Source organism: Arthroderma uncinatum (genome assembly GCF_011692745.1).
Source record: "Arthroderma uncinatum strain CBS 119779 chromosome Unknown scaffold1, whole genome shotgun sequence".
Classification (NCBI taxonomy): Eukaryota; Fungi; Ascomycota; class Eurotiomycetes; order Onygenales; family Arthrodermataceae; genus Arthroderma; species Arthroderma uncinatum.
This window is the reverse complement of record NW_022983863.1, coordinates 6,331,963-6,359,338: the sequence shown is the minus strand read 5'-3', so window position 1 is coordinate 6,359,338 and position 27,376 is coordinate 6,331,963. Positions and strand designations below refer to the sequence as shown.

The window sequence follows — 27,376 nt, the reverse complement described above, 5'->3', positions numbered from 1 at the left end:
CGTTAAGCATGGTGTCAAGCTCCACAAGCCCTTGGTAGCCGAGCCAGCTGGCGGTCAACAGCAGGGCTCCCGGCGATGATATCCAGTTCTCCTCTCTTCCTCCACCCGGCAGTTAGTGCCCGGCACGCCCAAGAGACACTCATTCGACCTTTTCTTCTCCGTGTCCGCGGCTATGTTCGGATTCGTCCAGCGCCCTAGGGGATGTGACAGTGCAGATTATACCCCGGTGGCGGTTCGCAGACAAGGCCAAGGGCACATGCAAGATGCCAGTCCTATGATCCCGTATCTCTCGATGTTACCTCGAGATATCAAATCTCCTGGGGGCCAATATCGAGTATAAAAAGAGCGGCAATCCGTGCTGTCCAAGCCTGATATCCTCACCTCGGAAATCACTCAAGAACAAACACCAAGACAACTCTTCTCCAACACTTTCGCCATGCGTTTCTCCCTCTTCCTCTCTGGCCTCGCAGCCGCTGGCTCCGTCGTCTCTGCTGAGCGATCCTGTGGTGCTGTTCCTCCTCGAGGATACGACCGCGAATTCACCGAGGCCTTTGCTTCCCTTGGAGCCAATGCCAGCTCCGACTTGACCGCAGGAATCACCATTGACACCTACTTCCATGTCCTCACCAGCGGCACCACCGGCAACATCCCAGTGAGCATACCATGTACTCTTAACTGCTAGCCAAAAGCCACTTTTACTAAAAATTCAACAGGACTCCCAGTTGCAGGCCCAGATCAGTGCCATGAACCAGCACTACGGACCAGCTGGTGTTCAATTCAGACTCGTAAGGGCCACCAGGACCAACAACTCCAACTGGGCCAGCGGTCAGGACGAGGCCGGCATGAAGCGCGCTCTTCACCAGGGAACTTACTCCTCCCTCAACGTCTACTTCATCCCCAACCTCAGCAGCGGGCTTCTCGGAGTAAGTTTGCTTCTCCGCCAATATCGAAACATCTCGGAGACTAATCAGCATGCATGCATAGATTTGCTACTTCCCCCGCGCTAACCCCAGCCAAACCACCATCACCATGGATGGATGTATGGTCCGATCCGGTACCGTCCCCGGCGGTTCCACCACCAACTACAACCAGGGCAAGACCGCAACCCACGAAGTTGGACATTTCCTTGGTAATTACTCTTCTCTCTGCAACCTTTTGATACCTCCTCTGAATACTAACATCAAATGCTACCAGGTCTCTACCACGTCTTCAGCGAAAACGGCTCTTGCACTGACGCCGACATGGTCGCTGACACCCCAGCCCAGTCCAAGAAGACCAGCGGCTGCCCAAGCAGCCAGGATTCATGCCCTGGTGGCGGTGTTGATTCGATCCATAACTACATGGACTACAGCTACGAGTAAGTCCCGGTCTATTATAGCATCGACTTCCATGGATCCCTTGCTAATGCATTTCTTCCTAGTGTCTGCATGAACCAGTTCACCCGCGGACAGGCCACCAGAATTGCCCAGGCTTGGCAGGCATTCCGTGCTGGACATTAGATACTTTAAAATGCCAGCAAAAGGCCACGGATATGAGTGTGATACTCCTGGCTCGGTGCGGCCTGGGGTCGACCAACCAACCCTTCTCTTCCATATTACATATTAACCCACGTACATATTTCACTCGTTTTGACAACAAAACTACCGCATTTCAGTAAATACTAGGCTATTGATACCTAATGCAATATTTTTTGAGGAATTCCATGTGTTATCCGGACGAGTAACTATTTATATTGTGGACTAACGAGTAACATATCAGATTGGACTAAGGAGAGCAAGCCACATAGCATCACCACCGTCATTTGATCCATTGCGCTTAAACCAGTGGATCCTATTATATTCTCTCGTTTCTATAAATCTTTGTCACCTTCAAGGAGACATGCCTGAGATGCTACAGCCAAGTCCAACCGTTGCCCTGCAGGCCCTGAGCGATCAAACACAGAAGCCGACACACTGCCATTTCATGTATATAGCGGACACCCACTATTCATCGACAGACGGGGATGTCTACCCAGCTCCAGCACGGCGATTGATGGAACAACATCGAATGAGAGCAGCAGACGAGACGACCGCGATGATCACACAGCCTATCATAAATTGGATACCCATGCACACAACATGCCGTCGGATCCCTCCCCGACCAATAACATATCCGTATATATATATGTATATATGTATATGATCGAAGCTTGAGCCCTTATAGTCTGATATGCAGAGATGTCCGTCCAGAAGCGCCGCAGTGGCTACCGCGAGCAAGACGACGATGACGATTGACCTGCAGGCCTACGCAGGCGCTGATATCGTCCTGAGCACCGCCATCCAACCGACACAGGCGTTTCAGCCACATCTCCATCGTGTTTCAGCGTTGACCAGGGCCCGGCGAGCGCATATCTCACCCGCACGAAATCGTCCCACGACCCGCCCGGCCCCTGGCTATAGCATCGTCGAAGCATGCATGACATCAATCTATATCATGCCAATATGCGCTATCTGCATGCAAGTGGTGTGGTCGACGGCGCGTAGTTGTATATCACTGGCGGGCGGCGTTGCCCCTGAGCCGGCAGGGAGATCCTTGGCACAATCTCTCCTCTTCGCATACTCGTATACTCTTCTCCTCCTCTACTCTGTCTTTACTCTGTCTTTACTCCGTCGTCTACTCTGTACTGTCACTCATTACTGTCATTCTCTGTCATTCGTCTCTGTCATTCGTTCTCTGTCTCGCCATTTAACGCTTGATGCGCGAGTCCTAAAATCTACACGTTCGCGCGCATGCAACTCCAGGCTAGAAAGATGCGCATCGCTGGTAGTATCGCATTCTGACGTCGAGATCGAAGCGAGGTCGAAGCGAGATCGCGCGCCGTCTACGGAAGGTCTTTATCGTCTCTCGAATGCTGCATTGTTGATAGATGCTCCAGTCACTCCTTTAACCAACACAACAGTACCACTCTGTCCGCTGGATCGGACAAGGGAACCCCAACGCGAAGGGAGAAGGACAAGTTGCCGCTTCAGTCTTACTGCTAGCCGTACATAACAGGATTCATCATGGGCTGCTGCGGAGGCCGGGACGAGGAGATCAGGCTCAGGGCAGAGCAGAAGTGGGATTACATCGTGAGCCTCAAGATCCTCCAGTCTCCTGGCCTAACTCGCTTCTGACGCTTTTGATAGAACCTGAGCGACTTCAACACGTACTCGTGCTGGGTGCCGATTTCATATATCATACTGTACATCAACGTGCTGCTCTCTATAGCCGTTTACGCCCTAGACACCTTCACGGCCGTCAACCTGCTCGCATTCTCCCGCTGGTCCAGCCAGATCAAACCTGAGATCCCCCTCCACATCTCAAAATGGATATTTGCTGGCTGCATCATCCTCTCGCTCGTGCTGCTGGTCTACCGCTGGCTGCGCGCCATTCGCGTCATCAACTCTGGCGGCGTTGCGCAGTGCTACCTTGACCCCATCGCCGTCAAGGTGCAGAGTATCAGAACGAGCAAGCGGGCCTCTGGCTGGAGACGGTTCTTGGTTTTTGCAGAGCTGACCAAGAGCAGGAAGGGAGCGGACTATGTCGCTATTTTTACATATTTCAATTTCGAGGGTGAGTCCAATCGTACTTTTGAGTGTTTCCCTTCACAACGTTCTAACCGGGGTATAGCATGGTTGAGAGTGATATTCGCCCAGGGACCGCGCCAGGTAATCAATGGCATTACCCTATACTCGGTAGCGCAGCTCAATCTCATTCCTGTCGGTAAACATGCTGCGCCAAAGGGGACCCTCGCCGTCGTCCAGTTCTTCATCAATATCGAGGCACTGGCTGAAAAGGACACGCTGCAGGCTCTCATCCTCTTCTCTATGCTCTTCACCCTCGTCATCTGGGCCTTTGAGTTCATCAGCTTCTGTCTCTCGGTGCTCATGTACCTGCTGTTTCTATGGCACCATATCCCATCAGAGGATGGTTCACTGTCTGCCTACTGCCGCCGCAAGATCAACAGACGACTCGAGCGCATCGTCAAGAAGAAGGTAGACAAGGCCCTGACCGATGCCGTCGTGTTGCAGGATCGGAAGCGCACAAACACCGACCTTGAGACGGGAGTAGCCTCCATCAAGCGTAACCCGACCTTACCAACACTTCCGTCCGTTATGGATCTCAAGCAACAGCCACAGCTGCCTGATATGCCTCCTCTTTCGCGCCAGACAACGGTCACCACGCTACCGCCGTATAGATCTCACACCTCCAATACGGATCGACATGTGGATTACCAGCACCACCACCAGCAACCGCCTCTGCCGGAAGTAGACTGGGAGGACCACCATGACCACGGTCAGTATGACCGCGACTACAACGAGCACGATGATCACGATCATCATGACCAGCATGGCGACCACACCATGCCCGCGTCCAACTCGTTCCATCGCACGCAGTATTCAGACGATGCGTCCGCATCCTTGGTGAACAATGCAAGCGGCATCGCATATAACCCGCCATCGCAGTATGAACACCACCAGCCCCAACAACACTATCAACGCGACCCCCCGATGCAGCGCGAACATACAGGAACGCCCATGCTCCCGCCCATCGAACGATACGGCACTCCCCTATCAGTCGCTACTGGCTCCTTGTTCCAAGCTCAGGGACAGCAAAACCAGGGCCGCCGTACACCAGGTCCTCTAACGCCAGGCCCCGGACCACGCACTCCAGGACCGTTCACTCCTGGCCCAGGCCCTCGCACACCAGGACCACTGACCCCGGGCCCAGGGTCGATGGGCCGTCAAACTCCTTCCAACCATAACCAGCACGCCTGGGACGCGCCCGAGATGCCTGACCTTCCACGCTCCGCAACCCTACCAACACTCCCTTCCATATCTCGCCCGGGCACGGCATTCGCGCCTCCACCACCCATGCCCACACCCGCACCATCATATAACCGCGATCAAGGACGTGATAGGTACGGTCCGGATGATGGACCATCAGTGTCTTCGGCACCGTCAATGCCGTCTGCCCCAACGCCCACGCCGAGTGCGCCGCCTGCAACTGGTAGCGGGATGGTTGGAGGGCCGCATAGGAACTTTGCCCGTCCCTCGCCGGCCCCGTATGCAATGCAGGGGAGACGTGATGTGCCTCAGAGGTCGGAGACGGCCCCCTTGCCATCGCATGGTCACGGTCCAGGCCAACAGTACAGCTATAACCAGCAGAATACCCAGCCGAATAGCCAAAACGGTAACCAACAAAACGGTAGCCAGCAGAATGGCTACCATGGACAGCAACAGCAGCAGCAGCAACAGCAACAGCAACAGCAACAGCAACAGCAACAGCAACAACAGGGCGGTGGTGCACAGAATGGGTCTTATCCTTCCTTTAACCCATGATGTGACTCCAGCTCCTCTTCAATCTCCCACGCATATACCCTCTATTCATTCTTCCATTTAACGACCATACTTTACATACCACACCCACACTCATTGAATACCCCTACTTCCTTCTCCTCCGCGGCTTCTTCTTCTTCTCCGCATTTTCAATTTTGATATTTGACGACCTACTGACCATCTTGTTCTTACATACCGTTTCTTCTCCTTCTCGTCACTCCTTGTTACCCTTTTTTTCTGAAAAAATGTCTCCCCTTTATACCCTATGATGACATGGGGGAGCTGTAATGGTACATACATATTCTGGCACGAGGCTCTAGTTCGTTTCTCTCGCCTTCTTAAGCTACATATAACACAGCACAGGCGCACGGAAGGGACGGGAGGCATACCTTGTTAATGAACGTGATAGAATATATTGGACTGATTCTCGCTTACCCGTTTCCCACCACGTAGAGCGAGCCCATCGTGACAACTTCTCCTAGACATAATTCAATAGCTCTGCCCTGTCGAGTTCATCTCGAGTCTATGTCAAGTCTATGTCGAGTCCATGTTAGGTCTATTAAGTCTACGTTAAGTCTGAGTGATATCAAGTCCATGTGTTAAAGCGGCGGGACTTCTTCCGAGATAGGTAAGCAGGTGGCTGTAGATCCCGATAAGAAACATCGACTTTATCAAAACATCCAAAGAGCCCACGGAATACACGACGAGACAGGCTACGGATGACCTTTCCTGCGAGTCCAAGGCTTGCAACACATATTCCACCGCACCTACCCTCCGCCCCTTTCGCCATCCACGCGGCAGCTCGGGTCTCGTCGCTTTCAAGCTTGGGTTGGGGAGCTAGGAATAGTGTTACGACGATATTCACCGCCACAGCGTCTCGAACGATGCATTATGACAAGTGATGGATGCCGGATGAATGGGCTGAGTGCTGAGAACGGAGGAGTGGAAGATGAAACTGTGCAGAGAGAGATAGCTACCTCATCGCTTTCGACTGTGAGAGGATACGTCGATGGCGAGATAGTCAATCGTGACGGGGAAGGGTTTACCGCAGACGTTGACCAGGTGTTTGCAGTACTGATACATGGGAAGGAAGATGGAAGAATTGAACTGGTGGACGATGATGTTATGGTTGGGAATGGGGAGGTCGACAAGGCCGTTGACCAGCACAAGGAAACTGTGGCAGATGTGCACGCCGGTGATGTCGTCGATGTCGCCCTGCCGGATACCTCAGACCTTATACCAGACAGTCTGAGGACGAACTCGCTTGAGAATGCGGAGAGCGAAGGCCTTATGGCCAAGGAAAGGACAGCTAGCCAGATACCAGGGCCTACGGCAGCCGATGCTACGCTCGCAAACGGGAATAAAGACCGCCCATATGCCTCGCCGCCACTGCCAACCTTAAAGCATACTGAGAAAGACGAGCAGAAGGACAAGATCCAAAGACTGTCCCCAGTGAAATTACAGGAACTAACCTCCTCCCCGGAGTCCGCGAGTCTACACAAAGCTTCCACCGAACAGCAATCACGGCCGCAACCAAACGTACAGCTGTCTGATACGGCACCAGTTGAAGCAGAAGAATTAACAGCTTCGCTCCTATCTTTAAAGGAAGACGACGATGCTTACGATGCAGATATGGCTATTGGCTCGAATGGGACTGCGCTGAGGGAATTGAACAGAAGCCGGGCTCGAAGTCGTCGGTCCAGCACTGGTAAAAAACATGTCTATCTGCAGGACCCGTTGGAGTTTCATGGACGGCGTGTCAATATTGATCCAACTCAGCCGCTACCTACTTCGTTCCGTCAGCGATCGAAGGCGTCTGCACCTAGTCAATTAACCGCTGACGGGAAAGCCCGTCAGTCAAATGGTTCAACTAACCGATCGAGACGCCTGCCATCGCCGTTGACTCTAGATGTCGATAGATCGGGACGGTCATCTGGCGCAAATAGGAGCGTATCACCTGTCCCTGCATCTATTCCAATCCCGCCATTCTCTATCCCAACCTACCTCCAGCTTGAACTGTCCTCCCACCGACCGTCGTCGCTCTATATCCATCGCTCAGGGGCACATGATTTCCCCTACGAGAGCTCTAGGGTGATGCTAGAGAGATTACAGAACTTCTTCCTCCTTCCTCCACTGCTAGAACAGGCGTTATGTTTTGGAACACTTGCTTGCCTCGACTCATGGCTGCATACCTTTACCCTGCTTCCGTTGCAGTTTTTGAAGGCTGTATTTATCCTCTCGCGGTCCTGGGTGATTAACCTGGGGCTAGAGATTCGGTTCATCGCTTCATATATAGTTAATGGCCTTGGGAGGATGTGGAAACGCCGAGGGAGACGCGACTCTATGCGTGAACCCACTACAAACAGCAAGCCTACTAATCTTAAAGATGCATCACCGAATCTGATACCACTAAATCCATCACCAAACGATGCCAGCCCTATTATAGATACGGCTTCAGGGTCAGATGCATACCGCAGGCGCCGCGGATCTTCCACTCGCCATCACCGGAGAACAAAGTCTATCCCATCCACGTTACTAGCTAACGACAAAGCGGATATCCTCAAGGGACTACTGATGATATTCACCTGCACTGTACTCATGTATTTTGACGCAAGTAGGATGTACCACTGGATTAGAGGGCAGGCAGCTATCAAACTCTATGTTATCTATAACGTCCTAGAGGTAAGGTTGAGAAATTCCTAGATTAAAGGATACATACATTAACTAAAAATTTCTATAGGTTGGAGACCGACTCCTTTCCGCCATTGGACAAGATGTTCTTGAATGCCTATTTTCTCAAGAAGCCTTGGAACGCAGGCCAGATGGCCGAAGCAAGGTTGTACGCCCGTTCTGGATGTTCATCTTCGCGTTGATGTACACCGTCATCCATGCTACTGCACTCTTTTACCAGGTGATGACCTTGAACGTCGCGGTCAACTCATACTCCAATGCTCTGATTACCTTGCTACTGTCCAACCAATTTGTTGAGATCAAGTCAACTGTCTTCAAGAAATTTGAGAAAGAGAATCTCTTCCAACTCACCTGCGCCGATGTCGTCGAGCGATTCCAGCTATGGCTTATGCTCATCATAATCGCCTCCCGAAATTTTGTGGAAACAGGCGGCTTCAAGCTCGGAAGTGTCCTGACACCCCAAAGCACTGCTGCAACCAGCACCAATAGTACAACCGCTTTTCGACCCTCCACCTCTATCCTTCCTCAATCCTTCACCCTTCTCATCCCCTCGTCCGTATTCCTGTCCCTGAGCAGCGTTAATTCCATTCTACCAGCAATTGGTCACCTTCTTGCCCCGTTCCTTGTTGTCCTTGGCTCCGAAATGGTTGTCGACTGGCTCAAGCATGCATACATCAGCAAATTTAATAATTTAAAACCGGCAATGTACGGCCGATTCTTAGACATTCTCGCCAAAGATTACTACAGCAGCGCGTTTTCAGACCAGAACCTTAACCGTCGCCTCGGGCTTCCCGTTATACCACTTGCCTGTCTCTTTTTCCGTGTTTCTGTTCAGACATATCAAATGTTTCTGACTGCCTGGCTGCCGCAGCTATCCTCCTCTCCCTTCTACCAATCACCTTCAAATGCGACATCGTTGTCCGAGATTCACAGCCACTACGCCCCTGTCACAGGTTCATCATCAGCTATACCTACCTTATCATCTTCCTCTGCTTCAGCTCTCCTCTCCTACGCCTCACTGGCATCGATTGCACAAACAGCTTCCTCACTTTTCCAGACGTTTATATCCTACGCAACTCCCTCTCCTGCATCCTTTGTGCCTATATTCACCGTAATTCTCGTCCTCCTCCTTTACATCACCTTGCTCCTTGCGAAGCTTGTTTTGGGCATGATACTTCTCGGCTATTCTCGCACAAGATACAAGAATATGAAATATCGCGAACGAGAGTATGCAGCAAAACAGAAACGGGAACAGCGGCGTCAGCAACAGCAACAGCACCCAAGTTCGATTTCCCCAATACCTCAAGGGTCAGCTTTGGCTGTACCCTCGGCCACATCTTCCGACATGCCACCACCTAATAGTGTTAGCAACAATGATGTGATAGAAGGGGGCCGGCGTGTCGGCGGATGGGGCGCAATTGAGCTTGGCGATGATAGGAGAAGATGGATATATGCAGACGACCCTGAAGGCTTGCGGAGAGTACGAGATCGGGAAGAGAGAGGTAGGAACGGTAAGGCCAGTGGGTCCGGAGGCGGCGCCCATGGGCTTGAAAACGTGAAGAGATACGAGATGGCAGCCAAGAGGATTTGGTAACTTATATATTTTTTGAACAGGCGGTAATAGAATTGGAGGAAGCAAATGGCGCAGGCGGATTGTGCTCTTTTGTTTGATTCTAGGCAGTAGGCAACTCGCTATCATGTTTAGCTTGGGTAATGCCTTTGACCTTTCGCCCCTAAGTCTATCCAGAATATGACGTCACATCTATTTTATTTAGCTGATGCCTGCATTGATATCTGCAATATCAACTCAGAACCAGCTTCTTTTTACTTATAAAAGAACTGAGAATACTTCAATCTCCTTCAAAACAATATCACGCTAGCGATCCGCGAAGAGGCAAAACAAATTAAATTGACTGTTATCTCTCAGGCACGCCCCGACACACAATGCCGACACAGGAGGACAATGATTTGTACATCAGTGATGTACACGGAAAAATAGATGACCGAATATCTATCAAAAGCAACTCTATATCCAGTGTTTTGCACTGTCAACATTCCTTCGAAGGTACTATATCTATCCGACGATCCTTTTTCAGGCTGTAATCACCAGCTAACTCTCTACTAGATCCTTGATAATTTCATCGATGAAGCCTATGAAGGAATCCTGAGGGGTGATGATGGGATCAATACCCCTGTATGTCCATGTATTCTCCAGACAACAGACTTGAGATCAATTTCCCATGGCTCTCGAAAGCCTATGCCTGAATTTGTATCTCCATTTCTGAACAAGACGGATGAGGAAATACGTGACTGGATGCTAAAGCACCCTTATCCAGGTTTTGCCGAAGGCACATTCACTGTTCTAGATCAGCAAACGATCGATAGCGGGTTATCTCGTATTGGCTATTGCGGTGAAAAAAGTCCGGACCCTCGAATGTTGATCTCAGACCCTTATGCAGATTTAATTGTAAGGGCAAGTGTCGAAATGTGTGAAAGCGACTGGGAAGAGGAAGTAGCCGAGGCGGACGGGGTGCGGACACGCAAGGAGATTGAGCAGGGCTTCTAGGATATTGGGAGGCAACGCTAGAAGGAAACCTGCTCCATAATCTTATGAGTGTCACATACCCTTAGTTATCTGGTATGGTAGGCTATCAGAAAACTATTTAGTTAAAGGTGGTCCCCAAAAGAATAGTTAAGCTATCCTTTAAAGATATCTAAGAGTAGGTCTAGGGGATAAGCCTAAAGGGTAAGCCTAAAGGATAAGTCTAGAGGGTAAGTCTAGGTAGGCCTAGGGGTAGGCCGAGAGAGTAAAAGTAGATTTAAGGGGAAGGCTTAGAGCGTAGCTTAGAGGGTAAGTCCAGCGCTCTTAACTAAAAGGCATTTTCTTAAGCCTCACCGTTAAGTAAATAGTTTTAGATTTGCTGTCAAATTCAAGTTACTCAAATCTTATTTCATTGTTCCTCTTTGTTATTTTATGAATCTAACATCAAGGTACCCAAAATACTCGCAGAAATAGAAAACCAGGGGGTGTATTCAATAAATCACATTTAGTGGCCTGAAAACATGGTCTTGAAAATCTCGCGGCTGTTATACAAATTTTGAATCCTTAACCGTTCATTATCGAGATGGGCGTTATCGCTTGCTTGCCCGCAAGGTAGATGTGCGGCTGGAGCACCCAATTCCTTTTCCAAAAGGCGGATGGTAGGAATCGATCCTCCTTCGCGGATGTATATCGGTTTGATAAGACTGTTACAGTTGGACTTTGTTGGGGATTTTGTAACATTGGCAGGGGTTGATGTTTGTTGATGCTTCTCACTTTGGGCACATGGCTGCTCTCTTCGAGTTTTAGGGCCAGATACTTCTTGAGTGCAGTTTGAGGCGGTAGAAGGGGCCGAGAAGTCTACCAATGTTGACGAGGTGGGGATATATGGCTTATTTGAAGTAATATGAGCCTTGGACGAGGATGACGAGGCGATGATGCGTTCGATGTTGGAAGTGCTATCCGAGGAATCGGTATGGGATAACCCAGGCCGAGACCGTGGCTGTGATATATCCAGCGCAGGATATCCGTGATGCTGACTACCGTTGCTTTGGGTTGTTGTCCAGGCTGATGTCACGGCACGAGAAAGTGCCTCGAATAACTCATTATCAGGGTCCCCGAGCCATGGGTCCGCTTTCCCTGTGATTTCGACAGTAAGGGTGTTCTGGGAATTTAACTTGGCAAATTGGGCTTGTGCATAATTAATGAAGTCCTCCGCAACTTTGTCTGCATCTTGGTTTGGTACGATGCGGATGGATAGAGCCGCCTTCGCCTTCCTTGATATGGTAGTGGTTGAGTTTTTGCAGCTAGGGATGTCAATGCAGTGGAGGGTAAGGGATGGTTCGCGCCAACGGTGCATGAGGGATTCCGTAAACGAGTCAAAGTTCTTGATTTCAGGATGATGGGGCAGTAAGGCTTCGGCAATGGCATCATAGCGTGCCTTTTCAGCTGGTGTCAGGGGTAGTACAGGGTCATAAAATCCCGGAAGATTTATAGCTCCCTTAGGCCCAACAATGGTCCCGATCAACAATGTCAGGTCTTTGAGGGGCTCATCGAGTAACGCACTCCCGTCAATACCACTGTGGAGATCTGGTTGGCGGCTGGATACAAGAATGTTCGCATGTATCACTCCTCGCAATCCATATGTCAGACAAGGGATATTATCGTCTAGCCAGTAGCTGTTCGCCAGAAGGATCCAGTCAATCGGGCCAATCAGACTTTTATTTTCACGGATAGCTTGTGCAAATCCCTTGGAACCCGACTCTTCTTCACCCTCAATGAGGAATACAACGTTATTGGAAAGCTGTTTTCGCTGGTATAGCTCCGCAGCTGCATAAAGTGCGGAAAGAGATGGACCTTTGTTGTCTGATACCCCACGCCCATATAAGTAACCGTTAAGGGAAGTAAGGTGGAATGGGTCGGTATTCCACCTGGGATGGCTTGTTCCAGCCCCAACCACGTCATAATGGCCATAGAAGAGAATGGATTTCCCCTTTGCCATTGGTGCATTTGCAGGGAATTTGGCAAATACTATTGGGTTCTTCTTCTGCCCGGTACCGAGAAGCTTCGTTTGGGCACCTAGATAGCTGCAATGCCTACGGAGAAAGGCCGCTGCCTGGTTGCAGTCACTGGCGAAATCAGAACATCCTGAAATGGTCTTGAAGGCGATAAATTTTGCTAGCGTATTTACCATCTCGTCTTGTTATCGTGATAGTTAGTATAGCGATAGCCAGTTCTAGGGAGGATATTGCGTACCGTTACCGATGGCGGGTATTTCATGAGAATCTGTTTTCTCATCTGTTAAATCCCAAAGCGCAACCGTGTTATCGTTACCGCCTGTGGCAAATATCCATCTACCCTTGACATTCCCTGATGTAGATGTGAGCATCCTCCCATCATGGGCAGTCCAAGACCCTAGCTCCTCAAACCGGGAGTTGAATTTCTAGAGACAAATTAGAGCTGATGGATGGACAATTTTTTTTTCGACACAATCAAAAACTTACCTTGACAATACCGTCTGAATCACCGCTGAGAATGAACCCCTTGACGATATCAATTGCCCACACATCGCCTGTATGGCTGCGAATTGTTTTAATGATCTGCCTAGACTCCAAGTTCCAGATATTGATTGCTCCCCCCGATAGACCGCAGTACAGGAATGTCCCATCGATGGAAATAGATAGAACGGATTCATCTCGATTCTGAAGCGTGAACAGTTCCCTTGGCGCAACACCTGGTTCTTGCCCAAGCTCCCATATCTTGACGAATCCGTCACCAGATCCTGTCAATAGAACTTCGCGGCCGCCACTTTCGATCAACCCTCGAACAAGCCGCATGCAATACACGTACCCGTTATGGGCGAACAGTTTGTGCTGGTCTTTCCTAAAGCACAACTTTTGCCCGTGATGGCGTTCATCCCCGTCCTGACAAGCTTTAGAGATTGGCCCCGTAGCGCCAGGGCCCATTGAGTCAAAAAACTTGTGCGGTTTATTGACGCTCTTTGTACTTGTTTGGGGTATATCGCCTTGTTGAAGGTTGCACCACTACGGAAAACTTATGAGCATTTAGCATGATTAGCCAACAGGGTAAGGATCGTACTTGAATGCTTGTATTTTGACCACCACAATATACAGTCCCTAGATCAGACGAGTATACGGTAGTGAAAATATCTCCTGGATCATGATGCGACTCTATGGAGTAGAGCTGCTCCAAGGTTCTAGTACACCAGACCTATACCTTGTCAGTACAAAATTTTCACCGAGCGACTGGATGGGGCCATACGTTGACAGTAGAATCTCCACCACTGGAGAAGAGAAGCTCTTTATCCTGGGACAAATGAAGCCCTAGAACGCTCTCCTGGTGTGCTGGCACTGAAGCTATAGATTCATAAGTGGCGAGTGACCATGCCTGCATCGAAGTTAGCTATGAAAAAACTCATAAAGCTGCAGTTAGAGTACATACAACAATATTTCCTCCTTGTAGCCCAGCAAACACGCAATCTTCACCGATTGCCAACGATAGAACAGAGCGACTAGCCTGTAGCCGATGTGCTACCCCGGAAGCAGTCCTGGAGTCTCTGGTCGGCGATGAATCAGAATCCTCTGCTGTCCACCTAACATTTTCAGTAGTTGAGAGCTTCCTGAACCCTGCATCTATGCCATTTATGTCTAGATCGTCCATAGTGTCAGCTCCCTGTAGATATATGCGTGTATCCAAAATCCAAAGGTAAGAGTCCTCGTAGGGAGAAGCTGGAGATCAACGGAAGCTCGGTCAAGTTCAGCACACGATAGACTAGATCATACAGACAGGATGGTGTCCCGAGTCGTTATTCCGTACATGAGTTGAGATGTTGGAACTCGAGCAGACGGACAAGGGTTTTTTCTTTGGTTTTCTTTGGGTGATGTCGACATCGTGTGGCGGTGCAAGCCATCCACACTTTGCACTTCAACCAACGTCAAGAGAGAGAGGAGGAAGAAGAGAAGAGAGAGAGAGAGAACGAAAGAAAGGCTTCAGAAGGTCACGTACCAAAGGCTTCAGACTGGCTATAGTTGATGCCGTATCTCAGCGTCGTTCGAGTGATTGAGGGCGACATGGTGAATCCTCGGTGATCGAATCAATTGACAACAGCTTAACGTCAGATGTTCGGAGAGAGATCTGAAGAAGAAAGAAGATGGTTCAATGGCAAGATAGCCGGACTAATCATGCATAAATCTTTTCTACACTAAGGAAGATAGCGAGGAGGGAGGTAGGACATGGTCACTCGACCATCTTTTAATCCACGATGCACAATGCAAACTGGGCTTTCGGCAGACCAATTATCGCAGGAACCGGCTGGTTTCAAGGGACCAACAGCTGCATCCACGGTGCGGTGCAGCTTCACCGCAAAAAGCCATAAGGCAACGTGAGAAGAGACCGCCATTAGGTTTGGTGATTGCAGCTAGGCCGTGTTTCTCAAACGACGATGTGATGCGTGGCTTGATTCCCGGAGCTTGGTATTTGGCTTGGATTCTTATTCCAGCTATATAACGGCTTTCCGACGGCCGATCAAGGGAGCCGTTTGTGACCATGCTGAATCGCCGGTCGTTCTAGGCTGGCGAACGAGACCGGTACCACCGTCAGGGCTGGATGGGCACGCAGCCCGGGTTGCCGCAGAGCTCAGGGGGACCGAGATGAGGCGAGAGAACGCACGCTACGGATGGTTATTATATCCTGGGATCTTGGGGGATAGGACGCCGTTGATATCCTCCGTGACAAGAAGCTTTCAAACTCCCTCCTGCATATGACTACTGATCATTTACGATCGCCATTAATTTGCGACTACGAACGGAGTACTATCAATTCATCATTCTGGAAACGAGGAGCCCGCTTGGCGTTGCGATATCGCTGGCCCCAATATCTTCTGCCCCTTTTATCCTGCAGCCAGTGCAGGGGAGTTGACCCAGAAAGTAAGGATGTTCTGGATGCATAGACCAATAAGGGGCATAGTTGGGCTTGATAGGACAGTAGTACGCAATGTTCAGGCAAGGCAACTTCGTCTATATTGTGTAAATCATTGATTGGCGTGCTGCTTAGGTACATGTGCTGTAGCGTGGTCCATGTGCGCCTTAGCTACGAATGGCATAACTAGAACTCAGTGACTGCACACTAGGCATCTGTACTTCATATTCGTAGTAAGGGACAGCCTTGCTCTTTCTTCTAGCTGTCGTCCCTCAGCTTCACCTTAAACCTTGGAGACATATGGATGACCCACATCATAGGCTCAAGGTTATCTGTACGGAATATGGGGTAACAGCCGGGCTACGTTCTCGATTCCTGCCGTCAAACTTACCACAGCAAGCATATACAAGAGCTGTCGGATGGCCGTGCGCTGCGAAGAGCAACTCACCATGTCACCAAGCTGCCCGATGACGCCATGCTGCTCTTTAGGAGACATGGCCATCTATGACGTGGGGGTGCGGTGGTGACGGTACGTATGCGTTCGGCGAGGCTGTAAACGTGAAAACGAGTGGTGTATGGAGTCGAGCATACTGATAGCGCAGGAGTTCGCGTTTGGAGGTATCTGAGCCGGTTCGACGCTGTTAACGTCCTCGTACGGTGCCCTACAGTTAGAGTAAGGATGAACATTCTGAGGATTGAGAGTCAAGTCTCAAAAAGATAAATGTATGAGGTGTGCGGAGAAGGTGATATCAAACGGAAGAACCGTCTATATCTTAAAACGCGGGCAAGTGGAAGCTATCTGTCGAGAGTTCTGATCGTTTATTTAATCCGGCCGTCGTATCATCGTCGACGAGGGAGATTTGGACAGGAAATGGGTGGAAAGCTGCTGTTTCAACGGGATCCAGATCTGCCCTGGCGTTTCGTTATGAGACACCATCGATAATAGCCATTGCCAGCTGATGGAGGAAAGTGCTGCAGTCCAGTATCTTCTTCGACGAACCATACGTAGATTTCTGGGACGTCTTGGGATGGCTGAGATGGCTCTTCAGCGGCGCATATGTATGGACACTCGCCCGATAGCCAGCCTCTCTTGTCTGTCTCCGAGGACGAAGCGAATTATAATAAGCGGTGGAGTTTTTATAACAAGCATTTTCACAATCCGGCCCACCACTCTCCACCGGGAGTATCAACCCTACACCGTCGTTCTCCAGGCCGTCTTGAAAACCCCATCTCAACACACACTCCGTACTCCGTACGCACAGAGAAAGTCGACGACCAGCAGCTGAAGCTCTCTACTCAGCCCGAGAAGAACTCTGCACCTTTGACATCATCGCTTCTTCAGTTATCGCGGTGTGGCTAGTGCATAAGGGCACTGCGCCACGGTCCACCGCCACACCAGCGCTTTCCATCAGGGGCCTGGCTTTTCTCCAATCACGCAGCCCAACCGCTTCATTCTCCCAGCCCAACTGAGGCCAGGCAGGGACGGGGAAGATTAGGGCGCCAGTTGGCCAGCAGAGAGTGGGCGGGTAGGCCTCGCCGTGGGTCGGGCGGGAGTCGAGGTTTTCTGGGTCCCGCTTCATATATTGCATGTTTATCCTGCGTTGATCGCTGAGCTGGCAGAAATATATAGACACTGCATTTCGAGGCGCCTCTGATGTATATATATATACCCATATATACCGAGCACATACGATAGAAGCTGAGCACCCAGTGCTGCCCATCGCCAAACCATTCAGTCCATCAACTATAGTCATCCTCTCTCCGTGACCAGCATCCAATATGGCCGCCGCTATAGGCCAGACGATCTCCGTGATAGACAAGTCCGGCAAAGTCGTTAGCACCGTGAGTCCCGCCATTGTCTCGCCCCCATCAGTCGTCGACTAACAGGAGCAGAGCAAACATCTATTCAGCGTCTTCAAAGAAGCTCGTTCTGCCTATCGTGAGCGGAAAACCGTTATCCGTAACGCCGAAGATGCGAAAAAGGCGGAGCGAGATACCCGCCGAGCCCTAGCAGCATATGCCATCGAGGATGGCCATTCCACCACTTCAATGCGACATCTAGGCCGGGCTAAGTCCGTTATTCGACACCATGACGATGATAGACATAGCAGACACCACAGTCACCACAGTCACCACACGAGCAGGTCACAGAAGCGTCGCTCATTCGAATTCGAGCTTCAATCCCAGTATTCAGATGAACACCACCACCACCCGAACAACCAGCTGGCCCGGCGCCATACTGAGCACAACCTCGCCATGGCCCACGCTCCCGCCAGACCTTCGTACGGCGAAGCCCGCGCCCACACCCTCCCAAAAGTCGATATGGATCTAGCATATGGCGAGTTTCACCCATCAGCGCTCGAACGTATCGATCCAGAGCCCAGCGATATGTCTGGACTTGTCGGGAAGGTCAAGGGTCTCCTCATCGAAGCCGATTGCGCCCACCACTCCGTGACGGCCATAATTTCCCATCTACAGTCAAACCCGGATGCTATGGCCGCCGTCGCCCTCACCTTAGCCGAACTGAGCAAGTTGGTGACAGATCTTGGTCCCACGGCGCTCAAGGCGCTACGGGCTAGCGCACCAGCGGTTTTCGCGCTCTTGGCCAGTCCACATTTCATGATTGCCGCAGGTGTTGGCATTGGAGTGACGGTCGTGATGTTTGGGGGTTACAAGATTATCAAACAGATCTCCTCCAGGCCAGAGGGCGAGAAGGAGAGCCCTGTTGTCGTCGACGAACTTATGGAGATCAACACTGGCATGAGCCGGATTGAAGGCTGGAGAAGAGGTGTTGCAGAGTCCGAGGCTGAGAGTGTTGGAACGTCAGTCGATGGAGAGTTTATCACTCCCACGGCTGCAGCGATGTCCCGAGTGATGCTCCATGAGTGCGAGAATGACCGCATGAGCGAAATTAGAAGCGGCAGTCGGCTACTTCCTGCACCCACCCGCGTGTCGTCCTATGTTGGTGGGAGTGTGTATGAGACGGGCTCACAAGCCTCGCGCCGCTCACACACGTCGCGGTCGTCCAGGCACTCTAAGTCTTCCAAGACCTCGAGGAGCTCCAGCGAGAGCAAGGATAGAAAGACGAAGGATGAGAAGAAAGACAAGGAAAAGAAGAAGAAGAAGCCTTCTCCTCTAAGGAAGCTGTTTAGCTGATATCAATTTCCACTCGATGCGTTGCTTGTTTGCTATATTCCCTTGATTTGCCACCAGATTCGATATTCTATCCCTGTTCTTTTCGTGTCTCGGAGTTTTGGGTCTGTCCATATTCCACTTTTGGCCTTTGGAGTTTTAAATGATCTTTTCTGCTGGAGTTTATTCATTGCTGGTGTTGGTAGAAGTTGTATATATTGTGTCTAGATATAGATCTAGATCAGCTAGCATGGCCTGCGAGGCCGATAAAGATGGTCATATAAACCCAGATGACACGGAATATAAAGAAGAGCAATATCCTAGTCAATCTATCGACTCTGCCCACTGCACATCGTAGCCTCGAGCATGTATCTCTGCCTCCGTGTCCCTCCGTGTCCTCGACTTCGTTCTTCTTGCGAGGCTGCAAAACGACAAAGTCCAAGAGGCACGTCACATGATAGCACGTGACCACGAAAATATTTCGATCTTCAAAGCATCAAGAAAGACGAAAGACGAAGACGAAGAACGGTGCAAAAACACCATCTCGACGCAGCAGAACCCACCGTCCATTCTTCTTTTCTCCCTGTTCCGCTCCTTTATAGACGGACAGCCAGCCGTCATCGGTATAGCGGTTATAATATCCTAACGCCCTTTACTCGGTTTATCGATTGAAAAAAAAATTCTTCATAACCCAGGATCTGTACAATACACCGGACCAGGCTGGCCTGTTATTCTTGCTAGGCTAGGAAGTTGATTCGACTTACACGATTGCAACCGTTTAATAATACTATAATACCTTACACACCCACTCCTCCGACATAATGGATCACACTCGCGACCCGTGTCCCTATGTCATTCTCAGTGATTTCGGTGGTGCTTTTAGCATGGGTGTACGTTTATTCCTCTCTCTTGCTACCGTACCCTATAGCACTATCCCCATTGGTACTGTTAAGCTGACTTGTTGTTTATTAGGCCATCGGTGGCGCAGTCTGGCACGGCGTGAAAGGGTTCCGAAACAGTCCGTACGGCGAACGAAGAATAGGCGCTATCACAGCTATCAAGGCTCGCGCACCCGTTCTAGGCGGTAACTTCGGTGTCTGGGGTGGCTTGTTTTCGACATTCGACTGCACGGTTAAGGGAATAAGGAAGAAGGAGGATCCATATAATGCCAGTACGTCAACAAGCGGATAAGAAAGGAGAGGTCGGGGGGTGGAAGTCGACCGGTGTTCCTTTGGAACGGATTAGCTAACGATTTGCAGTTATTGCCGGGTTCTTCACTGGTGGTGCGCTCGCCATTCGTGGTGGAATGAGAGCGGCACGAAACTCAGCCATTATGTGTGCTTGTTTCTTGGCCGTTATTGAGGGTGTTGGTATTGGATTCCAGAGAATGATGGCCGATAATACCAGATTAGACGTGAGATATATTTCTGCCCCTTTCCATTTGTTGGCCCGAACTAACGAATATACCCTACAGGCACCACCACCACCTAGCGGCTCACCAGACAAAATGACTGCCTAATCAACTCGATTCTATATACCAATTTGGCCGCATACTTCACACCTCCCTCGCATCAACAGATCCAATCAACGCCTACTTTCTAGCACCTCGGATCAAGCGTCACGTCCATTTCCTCCCACAGCTTCCCATCTCATCTGGAGTTATTAGGTCTGATTTTTTCAGGGGCATGGGTTACAAATAGATGATGTTCATTTGTGTTCCCCTTTTCCCGCTTTCCCTTTCAATGCTTGTCTTTTTTTCAAATAATGTCATTATTAAACTCCGAATTTCTTTGGCAATGTCTTTCTATGATAGGGAACCCCTTCACGCCTACACCCCGCGGCTCCCACTTTGATCGGCCTTGATTTCACCCAGCTACATCCTTATTAACACGTTCCATTGTCCAGATGCACTACAAATGCGTCTTAGACTGTCATGGAAAGACACCAATTTCTCTTCTCCTTTTGGCGCTAATGATTGTTGGAAAGCGAGAATACTATCTGCGCCCTGTACATTACTTACATATTTCAGTGAAAAAGCCATCACAATTACAATTGTTTTGATTGATCTATGGATATATTCAGTTCTTATATTCACGTGACCTCTCCCCTTGTTTCTCCCCGCATAAGTTGGATAACCGAAAAGGCGAAGGTCGGGGAGAAGCTCTCGATACGTCAGGATAATACTTCCGCTCTCTCGTTATCTGACTTTATATTAGGACAATGACGGTCACTTATGTACCCTCAGAGAAGGCGACGCCGCGCCCGCGATTCAGGCCGGCGGTTATTATGCATGGCGGTGCGGGGAATATTGAACGCTCACGAATCCCGCCAGAGTTGTACGAAAAATACCGTGCCTCGCTCTTGAAATACCTTCGCTCTACTCTTGCCTTGCTCAATGGCGAGCAAGGAGAAAGCGGAGATGGCAATGATGGCTCCCCAGGCTCTGCTCTTGACGCCGCAGTTCATGCCGTTTCGCTAATGGAAGATGATGAGATATTCAACTGCGGTAGGGGCAGTGTGTTCACAACTACTGGAACCCATGAGATGGAAGCATCTGTTATGGTCTGTTCACTGCTGCCAGAATCACAAGGATCCGCAGACGTGAAACGGGCGCAAGTTAAGCGTGGTGCCGGCGTGATGATGATCAAAAACGTTCGACACCCAGTGCAGTTGGCTAGGGAAGTGCTACTACGAGATGGCGAGGATGACGCCGGAAAGCATGGAGGAAGCATGCATTCCCACCTCTGCGGGCCGTACGTAGAAGCTCTCGCGAAAGAATGGGGCCTAGAATTCAAACCAGACGAATGGTTCTTCACCCAAAAACGTTGGGATGAACATATAAGAGGGCTCGGCAAAGGGGCGACAATCGACCATGATGGCGCTCCTGAGTCTATCCAAGAGATCAACAAATATCTCAGCCAGGGAACGGTCGGTTGCGTATGTCTAGATCAATGGGGGAATATAGCCGCTGCCACAAGCACTGGCGGCCTGACGAACAAGTTACCCGGCAGGATTGGTGATACACCTACTCTCGGTGCTGGATTCTGGGCTGAGTCCTGGGATGCGCCTGACTCTTCGTCTCGACGGGCTCTCGGAATGTCTGGTACGGGGAACGGTGACTCGTTCGTCCGTGTGGCCGCTGCTCACTCGGCTGCCTCGTTGGTGAAACTGGGCACAAAAGTATCACTGGCTGATGCTGTCACTGCCATCGCCGGACCGGGTGGAGAACTTCAACGTTCTGCGGGTCCCCGATGGGGGAAAACAGGTGAGGGATCAGGCGGAATCATTGGCATCGAGGCTGAAGTACCGAGCAACGCGGAAGACGGTCAAAATGAGGGCCTGCTCAAGGGGAAGGTGGTGTTTGACTTCAACGGTGGAGGTATGATTCGCGCTTGGACGGAGGAGGACGCCGACGGCGTGTTGAGAGAGAGAATGATGGTGTTTAGAGATGAGTACTACAACTAGATATATTACTGAGATACACACGCCAGATGTAGAGGTCCATCCTACAAGGATTGCCTTTGATATAACGCAAGAAATGTAGATATCTTGACTCCCTGGCCTATGTACATAGAAATATCTTACGTGGGGCATATACTACTTCTACCTACCGTCCCTCAAAACCCTGAGCCTTGCCCTAACTCCATCTTTGGGCTTATTTGTAAGACCAGGAGTGATTTCCATTTCCTTCTCGGGGTCCTCGAGCTCCATCTCAAACCTCCATACCAGTGCAGCGATCAAACACATCAATTCACCCTTCGCGAACCCACTCCCAATACAGCTTCGTGGCCCATGTATGAAAGTGAGGAAAGCATAATTACTTTCTGCTCCACCAGTATTAGTACAGCCAGGCGCTAGCCAGCGATCCGGGTTAAATACATCTGCGTCTGGGCCCCAGAACTCAGGGTTACGATTTGTTGCCCTTGGTGCAATAACAATATGCGTTCCCTTTTTAATCGGATGGCCAGCTATGGTTGTGTCACGAGCGGCTTGACGGGATGTGACCGTAACTGGAGGATAGAAGCGGAAGAGCTCGTTACAGAATGCGTTGAGGTAAGGCATTGAATCGATAAAGGATGCAAGTCCACAGGGTGAACCGTCTGGGCCCGCAACTAGTCTAGGGGCTGTCATCATAATCCTAACCTCGTCTCGTAGCCGTTTTTGGATATCAGGGTGCGTGCACAAAATATGTGTTCCATATTGAAGGGAGGTTGACGTCGTTTCATGGCCAGCCGCCAGAAAGGTCATTATTTGGTCGGCTAGACCGTCTTCCGTAAAGTTGCCACTCTCAAGGGCTACGGATATTATATCACCGCTTGAATCATCTAGCTTCTTATCAGAGAGTTCTTGTAGTTTCCGCTGGATAAGTTGACGTGATATATCGCGGATTTTCTGAGATGCTGCGCGAACCTGCGTTACATATGGTAGTGGTAAATAGAAAAAGAGTTCTGGTGAGATCATAAATGTGATCATTTGAATCACTTTCGTCATGGGAGGGGCGGGTGACAACATCTTCTGATATTCTTCACAAAGCTCGTGGACTGATTCTAAATCGTAGCCCATGCCGGCTAGGCCGATGATTTCGAGAGTTGCGTTCCCGGTGAAGGCTCCGAAGGAGATGACCTTTTTATCTTCTTGCAACCCGCTGATGGTTTGTTCAATCTTGTCAGCCATCTCCAATGATTTTTGCCAGAAGATTGGATAGAGCTGCTTGATATGACGGAATGAGAATGCTGGGTTCAAATTCTTTCTTTGGGCCTATCGAATGCTGTTAGTTATCCATGGCGATGGCATATCAATCCTAGATGCAACCATATTTCGTCTTACCCTATGCACGTCTCCTTCAGCAAGGAGGACACCAGTTCCAGTAATCCATTCCAGGGACGCAACCAGCGCCCGCGATTTCTCAAAGTCATATGCCCTGTGAACCAGCACATCTGCCAGCGCCTTGGTTGAGGTAACTAGCAGCCGCTCCCGGTTTAACATGAAGTAAAAGCGGATAAGCCCGTTGTTGGGGACTTCTCGAGTCCATTTCGCGCTGGGAGAGCCTTGTGTCGCTGCCTGTAGTATTTTGAAATGACCATTCCAAATGCTTCGGCCCTTTAAACGAGAGTCAGCAAGGTATTGCAGCTGTTAATAGGCTGGATGTTGCGATAACACCATGGTCCAGAGGTCATTCCCAGACTTACTGGTGCGACAGGTATATTTTTGTAGGGCGTGAAGAATATAGGATATAGAATGACGGAATACACTCCTTGGACGATGAGGTACACCGTAAAGATGGCAGGGAATGTCCACGTAAACGATCCGGATATCGAATACTCAGGGAAATAAGAAACCAGGAGAATCGCTAGGACAACAGACAGGCCGAGACCAAGTGAGGCGGCCATATCGATAAATGTAAGTCAATAACTGGACTCGACGTCTGAGATGCTTCTCCCTCCGCAAGCTGGAGATATGTAGCAAGAACCGAGCGGCTGAATCTCATCCCTACGCACGGCGCTCGGAGAATAAAACCCTCCGGGTCTGCCTTGTTAGATACTGCAGTCAAGTCAACGGAGTCTCCATTTCATCCGTGGTATATACCAGAGTAATTGTTACGTTGTCCTTGATAGAATGTAATATTTAGCTGCTGCGTTGTTACATTGAGAGGTTGAATTGTTAGTAAGTTGATACATTCACACCTTTCTGGCTCTCTACTCTTTGTTTTACTAGCTCTTAGGCCTAAAGAGTACCTAAATAGAGAAGGTTTAGGGGGTAGTTTAGAGAGTAAATACTTCTTATCTAAAAAGGATTATCTTTAAATAAATATGTTTTCTATAATGCTATATGGTAGAAGCACCAAGGGTATATAACATAGTGTTCAAACCATTAGGTATATATGAACGAGTTGTACCCAACAAGGGTATCTAACAGAAATAATAGTTAGGTGATTGACTATGCATTATTTAAGTAAATATTTTATTTCCATTTGACTTTCTCTTCGCCGAATTGCTATGCTCATTTTGCTCTACATTTTCAGGAGCGTAGTTCCCTGAATGTTCAATTTTTCTTTCCTACGATGTCCTCTCCATTCCTAAACCTGGATGGAACTCCTCTCTGTGATCCCATCCTTGGTTATGGTGAAGCCGGAGACGTTATTCGATGGGATGGCATCACAGTAAAGCTGCCATTGAACTATGCTGGCGATAACGATGATAATACCCAGCAAACTGCCAACCCAACCATCAAACATAAAGAAGATATGTATCGACGACTCTAAAATTGTGACATATCTGAAGGGTCAGCTGCCGACTCGGTCTGTTCAGCTCTTGTGATTTCGGCAAATGGCTCGAACTCTTGTTCGCATACACGTTGTTGCGTTATGATAACAGATATTGCTACAGAGAGTTTTCGGAATGCGAGAAACTTGCTTGCTGCACTGGAGTTGGTCACCCTAGACCAACTAGGTATACCTCAAAGCGGTTTGTAAAATCCAGTCCTGCGCGTGTGAGGTTTGAGACTGATATATTCTTCAGAAGAATTTAACACACTGTACGATTAAATGAGCTTTACCACCATAGAACAGTATCTATGGTAAATCAGTATGAGACGTATTCTCCAATGTCCTCTGACTAGCGGTCGCGTCGCCTTCGCAGAGCTCTTCTTCTGGTTTCTCTCCTTTGACGAATCCTTCGTGTATCTAGTGGGTGCAGTCTTTTCACCTTTACTGTAGGGACACACCTGCTGTGTACTAGCACGTTGGTAGTGGCCCTTACACTGGAATGCCTAAGAACTCGTAAACTTTCGGAAAGTTATAGGTATTTCCTCGATACCCTGAAACATGCTAATGCTTCATCGAATCTCCATAATTAGTAGAGCCAGTGGGCCATGCGATACTGCAAATAGTCGTCCTCGTTCGCCTTCATTGACAAGTAAAAAGTGGATGTGTGCTGCACGCACGTTGAGCAGGATGCTCTGCACAAAAGAAATGAAGCTGCAGAGGGCAGACGCGGCTTGTATGAAGTTGTTGGCATCGTCACCTTCGTATATCGACATGTACGAAGCAGACCAACCTCCCGACTTGCAGCTTGGCTCTCCATTTTGCATCCAGCTCATTCTGGACTCGATTGCCTGAATGGTTTTAGCTCTGTCCTTGACGAAATGTGATCATGACTACCACCCATTGCGTCGTCATCTCTTCCCATTTTGCATTCTGTATACGGAGACGAAGAAAGCGAGAAAATGTTTTGCAACGATGTGAGAACACGTGATCTGTAATCATGACGTAATCAGGGCTGTCGACCTCAAAATTTTCTACACATTTGAGATTGTTGATATCAGATAATTACATCTCGTCTCGACAGTGTACATGGCTGTATGCTGAGATGATGTGCTTGATGCATTATGCTTGTATCCCCTCACTCAATCCCTTCCTTCTGAGGCCCCAGTTTATGGTCATGCGTATCTGCCTTGAGCAATGCAGGGAGTTCAACTTGCCACCGTTGCTGATCGATGCATCCCAAGGTCGACTATCAGCTATCATGAACACCCTGCGGGCAACGTGGATATAGTCCGAGCTAGGATATACGACGCACGAGGCAGGCATTTACTTTAACGGTGGTGCGGGAGCTTGGTTATGATCCTGGCATGGCGGTAGGACCTCTGTCTGGTCATCTTCTTGCACGGTCATCTCCGGTCGTGTGAGATGCGAACGATAGGACTCTCCGCACGCCCTATCTCTTAGAGACTTGAAAGGTGGGCGAGATATCCAATCACGCACGCCCTTCTAGAAGCCGGCGGCAAGGGGAAAAGGCCCAATGGCGACAGGGTTGTTCTAAAGAGCCAGGTCTGAGGGGGCGGCAAGAATACGCACCGTTGAATCATCATATAAGTTCCGAGCACTAATATCTTTGCTAGACCTAAAATGCCATTCTCCCCGTTCCATTCGAGCGAGCAAAGGTTACAGCGGCCAGGGCTCTTCCAATCAAGGTTCAGCGCCAAAGCTTCTCGAAACCCTAGGCCGTGTTAGAATGCGTGGGTTCTCTCCACTGTATCAACATGTCCCCATCGCCAACATCTTCGCATTGCACTTCCATTTTGGCTGGCAGCGAGTTTAATGCAGACTGAGGCCACCATTCAGCACGCCACAATGAGATTTACACATCTTTTTGGCAGTGTAGTGGGAATATACTCAACCTGAGTTTGATAGGATGCCGAAAGTCCAAGGTTGAGCTTGTGATATTTAGGGTTCCTGTTCCTAGAATGCTGCTGGGATCCTGGCCCTACTGAATGTCTTGTCGCCAAGATTTATGCTGGGTCGTCTGGGATTCTTCAGTTAAATTCTCCGCACGATGGCCCCTTGCTTGATATCTCGTGGAGTGCGGGGGCCAATCTTTGAACACCGTTTATCGTATTAAGCAATCAGATCTGCGTTTGCTTCGAGAACCCCCGAGCAAAGTTAACTTTGCTATTGGTCAACTCCTGTCTGACTCTCCTCTTGCGCGATAACATACAGTATATCTCCACTCACCACGCCCTGAGAGCGATCGACATCGGACACCGGCCGCCTTCTCTTGATAATCTTTGCTCTACGCGGTAAGCGAGAGTTACATTTCGATGGAAGATCGACCTTTGACATACCTTGGTTTCAAACTATTCTGTTGCGATACTATAATTATACCATTTGAGAAGCGTTTTACTATAGTAGCGGGTGTTTCAAGCTGAGCATTCTCCAGAT

General features: G+C 49.6%; 8 protein-coding genes across 8 annotated transcripts; 6 read left to right on the top strand and 2 right to left on the bottom strand.

Moving 5' to 3' along the window:
• Positions 1–436: 436 nt before the first annotated feature.
• On the top strand, positions 437–1,499 carry GIQ15_01884 (metalloprotease 1; the record flags this gene model as incomplete). Its single annotated transcript, XM_033549301.1, has 5 exons — positions 437–652; positions 714–923; positions 985–1,129; positions 1,195–1,357; positions 1,421–1,499. The coding sequence occupies 5 exons, from the start codon at positions 437–439 to the stop codon at positions 1,497–1,499; spliced, it is 813 nt and encodes a 270-aa protein (XP_033410252.1).
• Positions 1,500–3,041: 1,542 nt separating this feature from the next.
• GIQ15_01883 (cytomegalovirus gH-receptor family protein) lies at positions 3,042–9,642 on the top strand (the record flags this gene model as incomplete). The annotated part of the gene is made up of 5 exons (XM_033549300.1): positions 3,042–3,107; positions 3,165–3,591; positions 3,649–5,083; positions 6,257–8,039; positions 8,098–9,642. The coding sequence occupies 5 exons, from the start codon at positions 3,042–3,044 to the stop codon at positions 9,640–9,642; spliced, it is 5,256 nt and encodes a 1,751-aa protein (XP_033410251.1).
• A 350-nt stretch (positions 9,643–9,992) lies between these two features.
• GIQ15_01882 (uncharacterized protein) lies at positions 9,993–10,614 on the top strand (the record flags this gene model as incomplete). Its single annotated transcript, XM_033549299.1, has 2 exons — positions 9,993–10,031; positions 10,174–10,614. The coding sequence occupies 2 exons, from the start codon at positions 9,993–9,995 to the stop codon at positions 10,612–10,614; spliced, it is 480 nt and encodes a 159-aa protein (XP_033410250.1).
• A 481-nt stretch (positions 10,615–11,095) lies between these two features.
• On the bottom strand, positions 11,096–14,680 carry GIQ15_01881 (WD repeat-containing protein; the record flags this gene model as incomplete). Its single annotated transcript, XM_033549298.1, has 7 exons — positions 11,096–12,786; positions 12,844–13,030; positions 13,092–13,631; positions 13,687–13,818; positions 13,870–13,995; positions 14,050–14,255; positions 14,614–14,680. The coding sequence occupies 7 exons, from the start codon at positions 14,678–14,680 to the stop codon at positions 11,096–11,098; spliced, it is 2,949 nt and encodes a 982-aa protein (XP_033410249.1).
• A 2,624-nt stretch (positions 14,681–17,304) lies between these two features.
• GIQ15_01880 (uncharacterized protein) lies at positions 17,305–18,681 on the top strand (the record flags this gene model as incomplete). Its single annotated transcript, XM_033549297.1, has 2 exons — positions 17,305–17,367; positions 17,419–18,681. The coding sequence occupies 2 exons, from the start codon at positions 17,305–17,307 to the stop codon at positions 18,679–18,681; spliced, it is 1,326 nt and encodes a 441-aa protein (XP_033410248.1).
• Positions 18,682–19,478: 797 nt separating this feature from the next.
• GIQ15_01879 (mitochondrial import inner membrane translocase subunit TIM17) lies at positions 19,479–20,176 on the top strand (the record flags this gene model as incomplete). The annotated part of the gene is made up of 4 exons (XM_033549296.1): positions 19,479–19,547; positions 19,630–19,828; positions 19,917–20,071; positions 20,132–20,176. The coding sequence occupies 4 exons, from the start codon at positions 19,479–19,481 to the stop codon at positions 20,174–20,176; spliced, it is 468 nt and encodes a 155-aa protein (XP_033410247.1).
• Positions 20,177–20,877: 701 nt separating this feature from the next.
• GIQ15_01878 (aspartylglucosaminidase family protein) lies at positions 20,878–22,122 on the top strand (the record flags this gene model as incomplete). Its single annotated transcript, XM_033549295.1, has 1 exon — positions 20,878–22,122. The coding sequence occupies one exon, from the start codon at positions 20,878–20,880 to the stop codon at positions 22,120–22,122; it is 1,245 nt and encodes a 414-aa protein (XP_033410246.1).
• Positions 22,123–22,260: 138 nt separating this feature from the next.
• GIQ15_01877 (cytochrome P450) lies at positions 22,261–24,047 on the bottom strand (the record flags this gene model as incomplete). Its single annotated transcript, XM_033549294.1, has 3 exons — positions 22,261–23,415; positions 23,485–23,757; positions 23,847–24,047. The coding sequence occupies 3 exons, from the start codon at positions 24,045–24,047 to the stop codon at positions 22,261–22,263; spliced, it is 1,629 nt and encodes a 542-aa protein (XP_033410245.1).
• Positions 24,048–27,376: the final 3,329 nt, after the last annotated feature.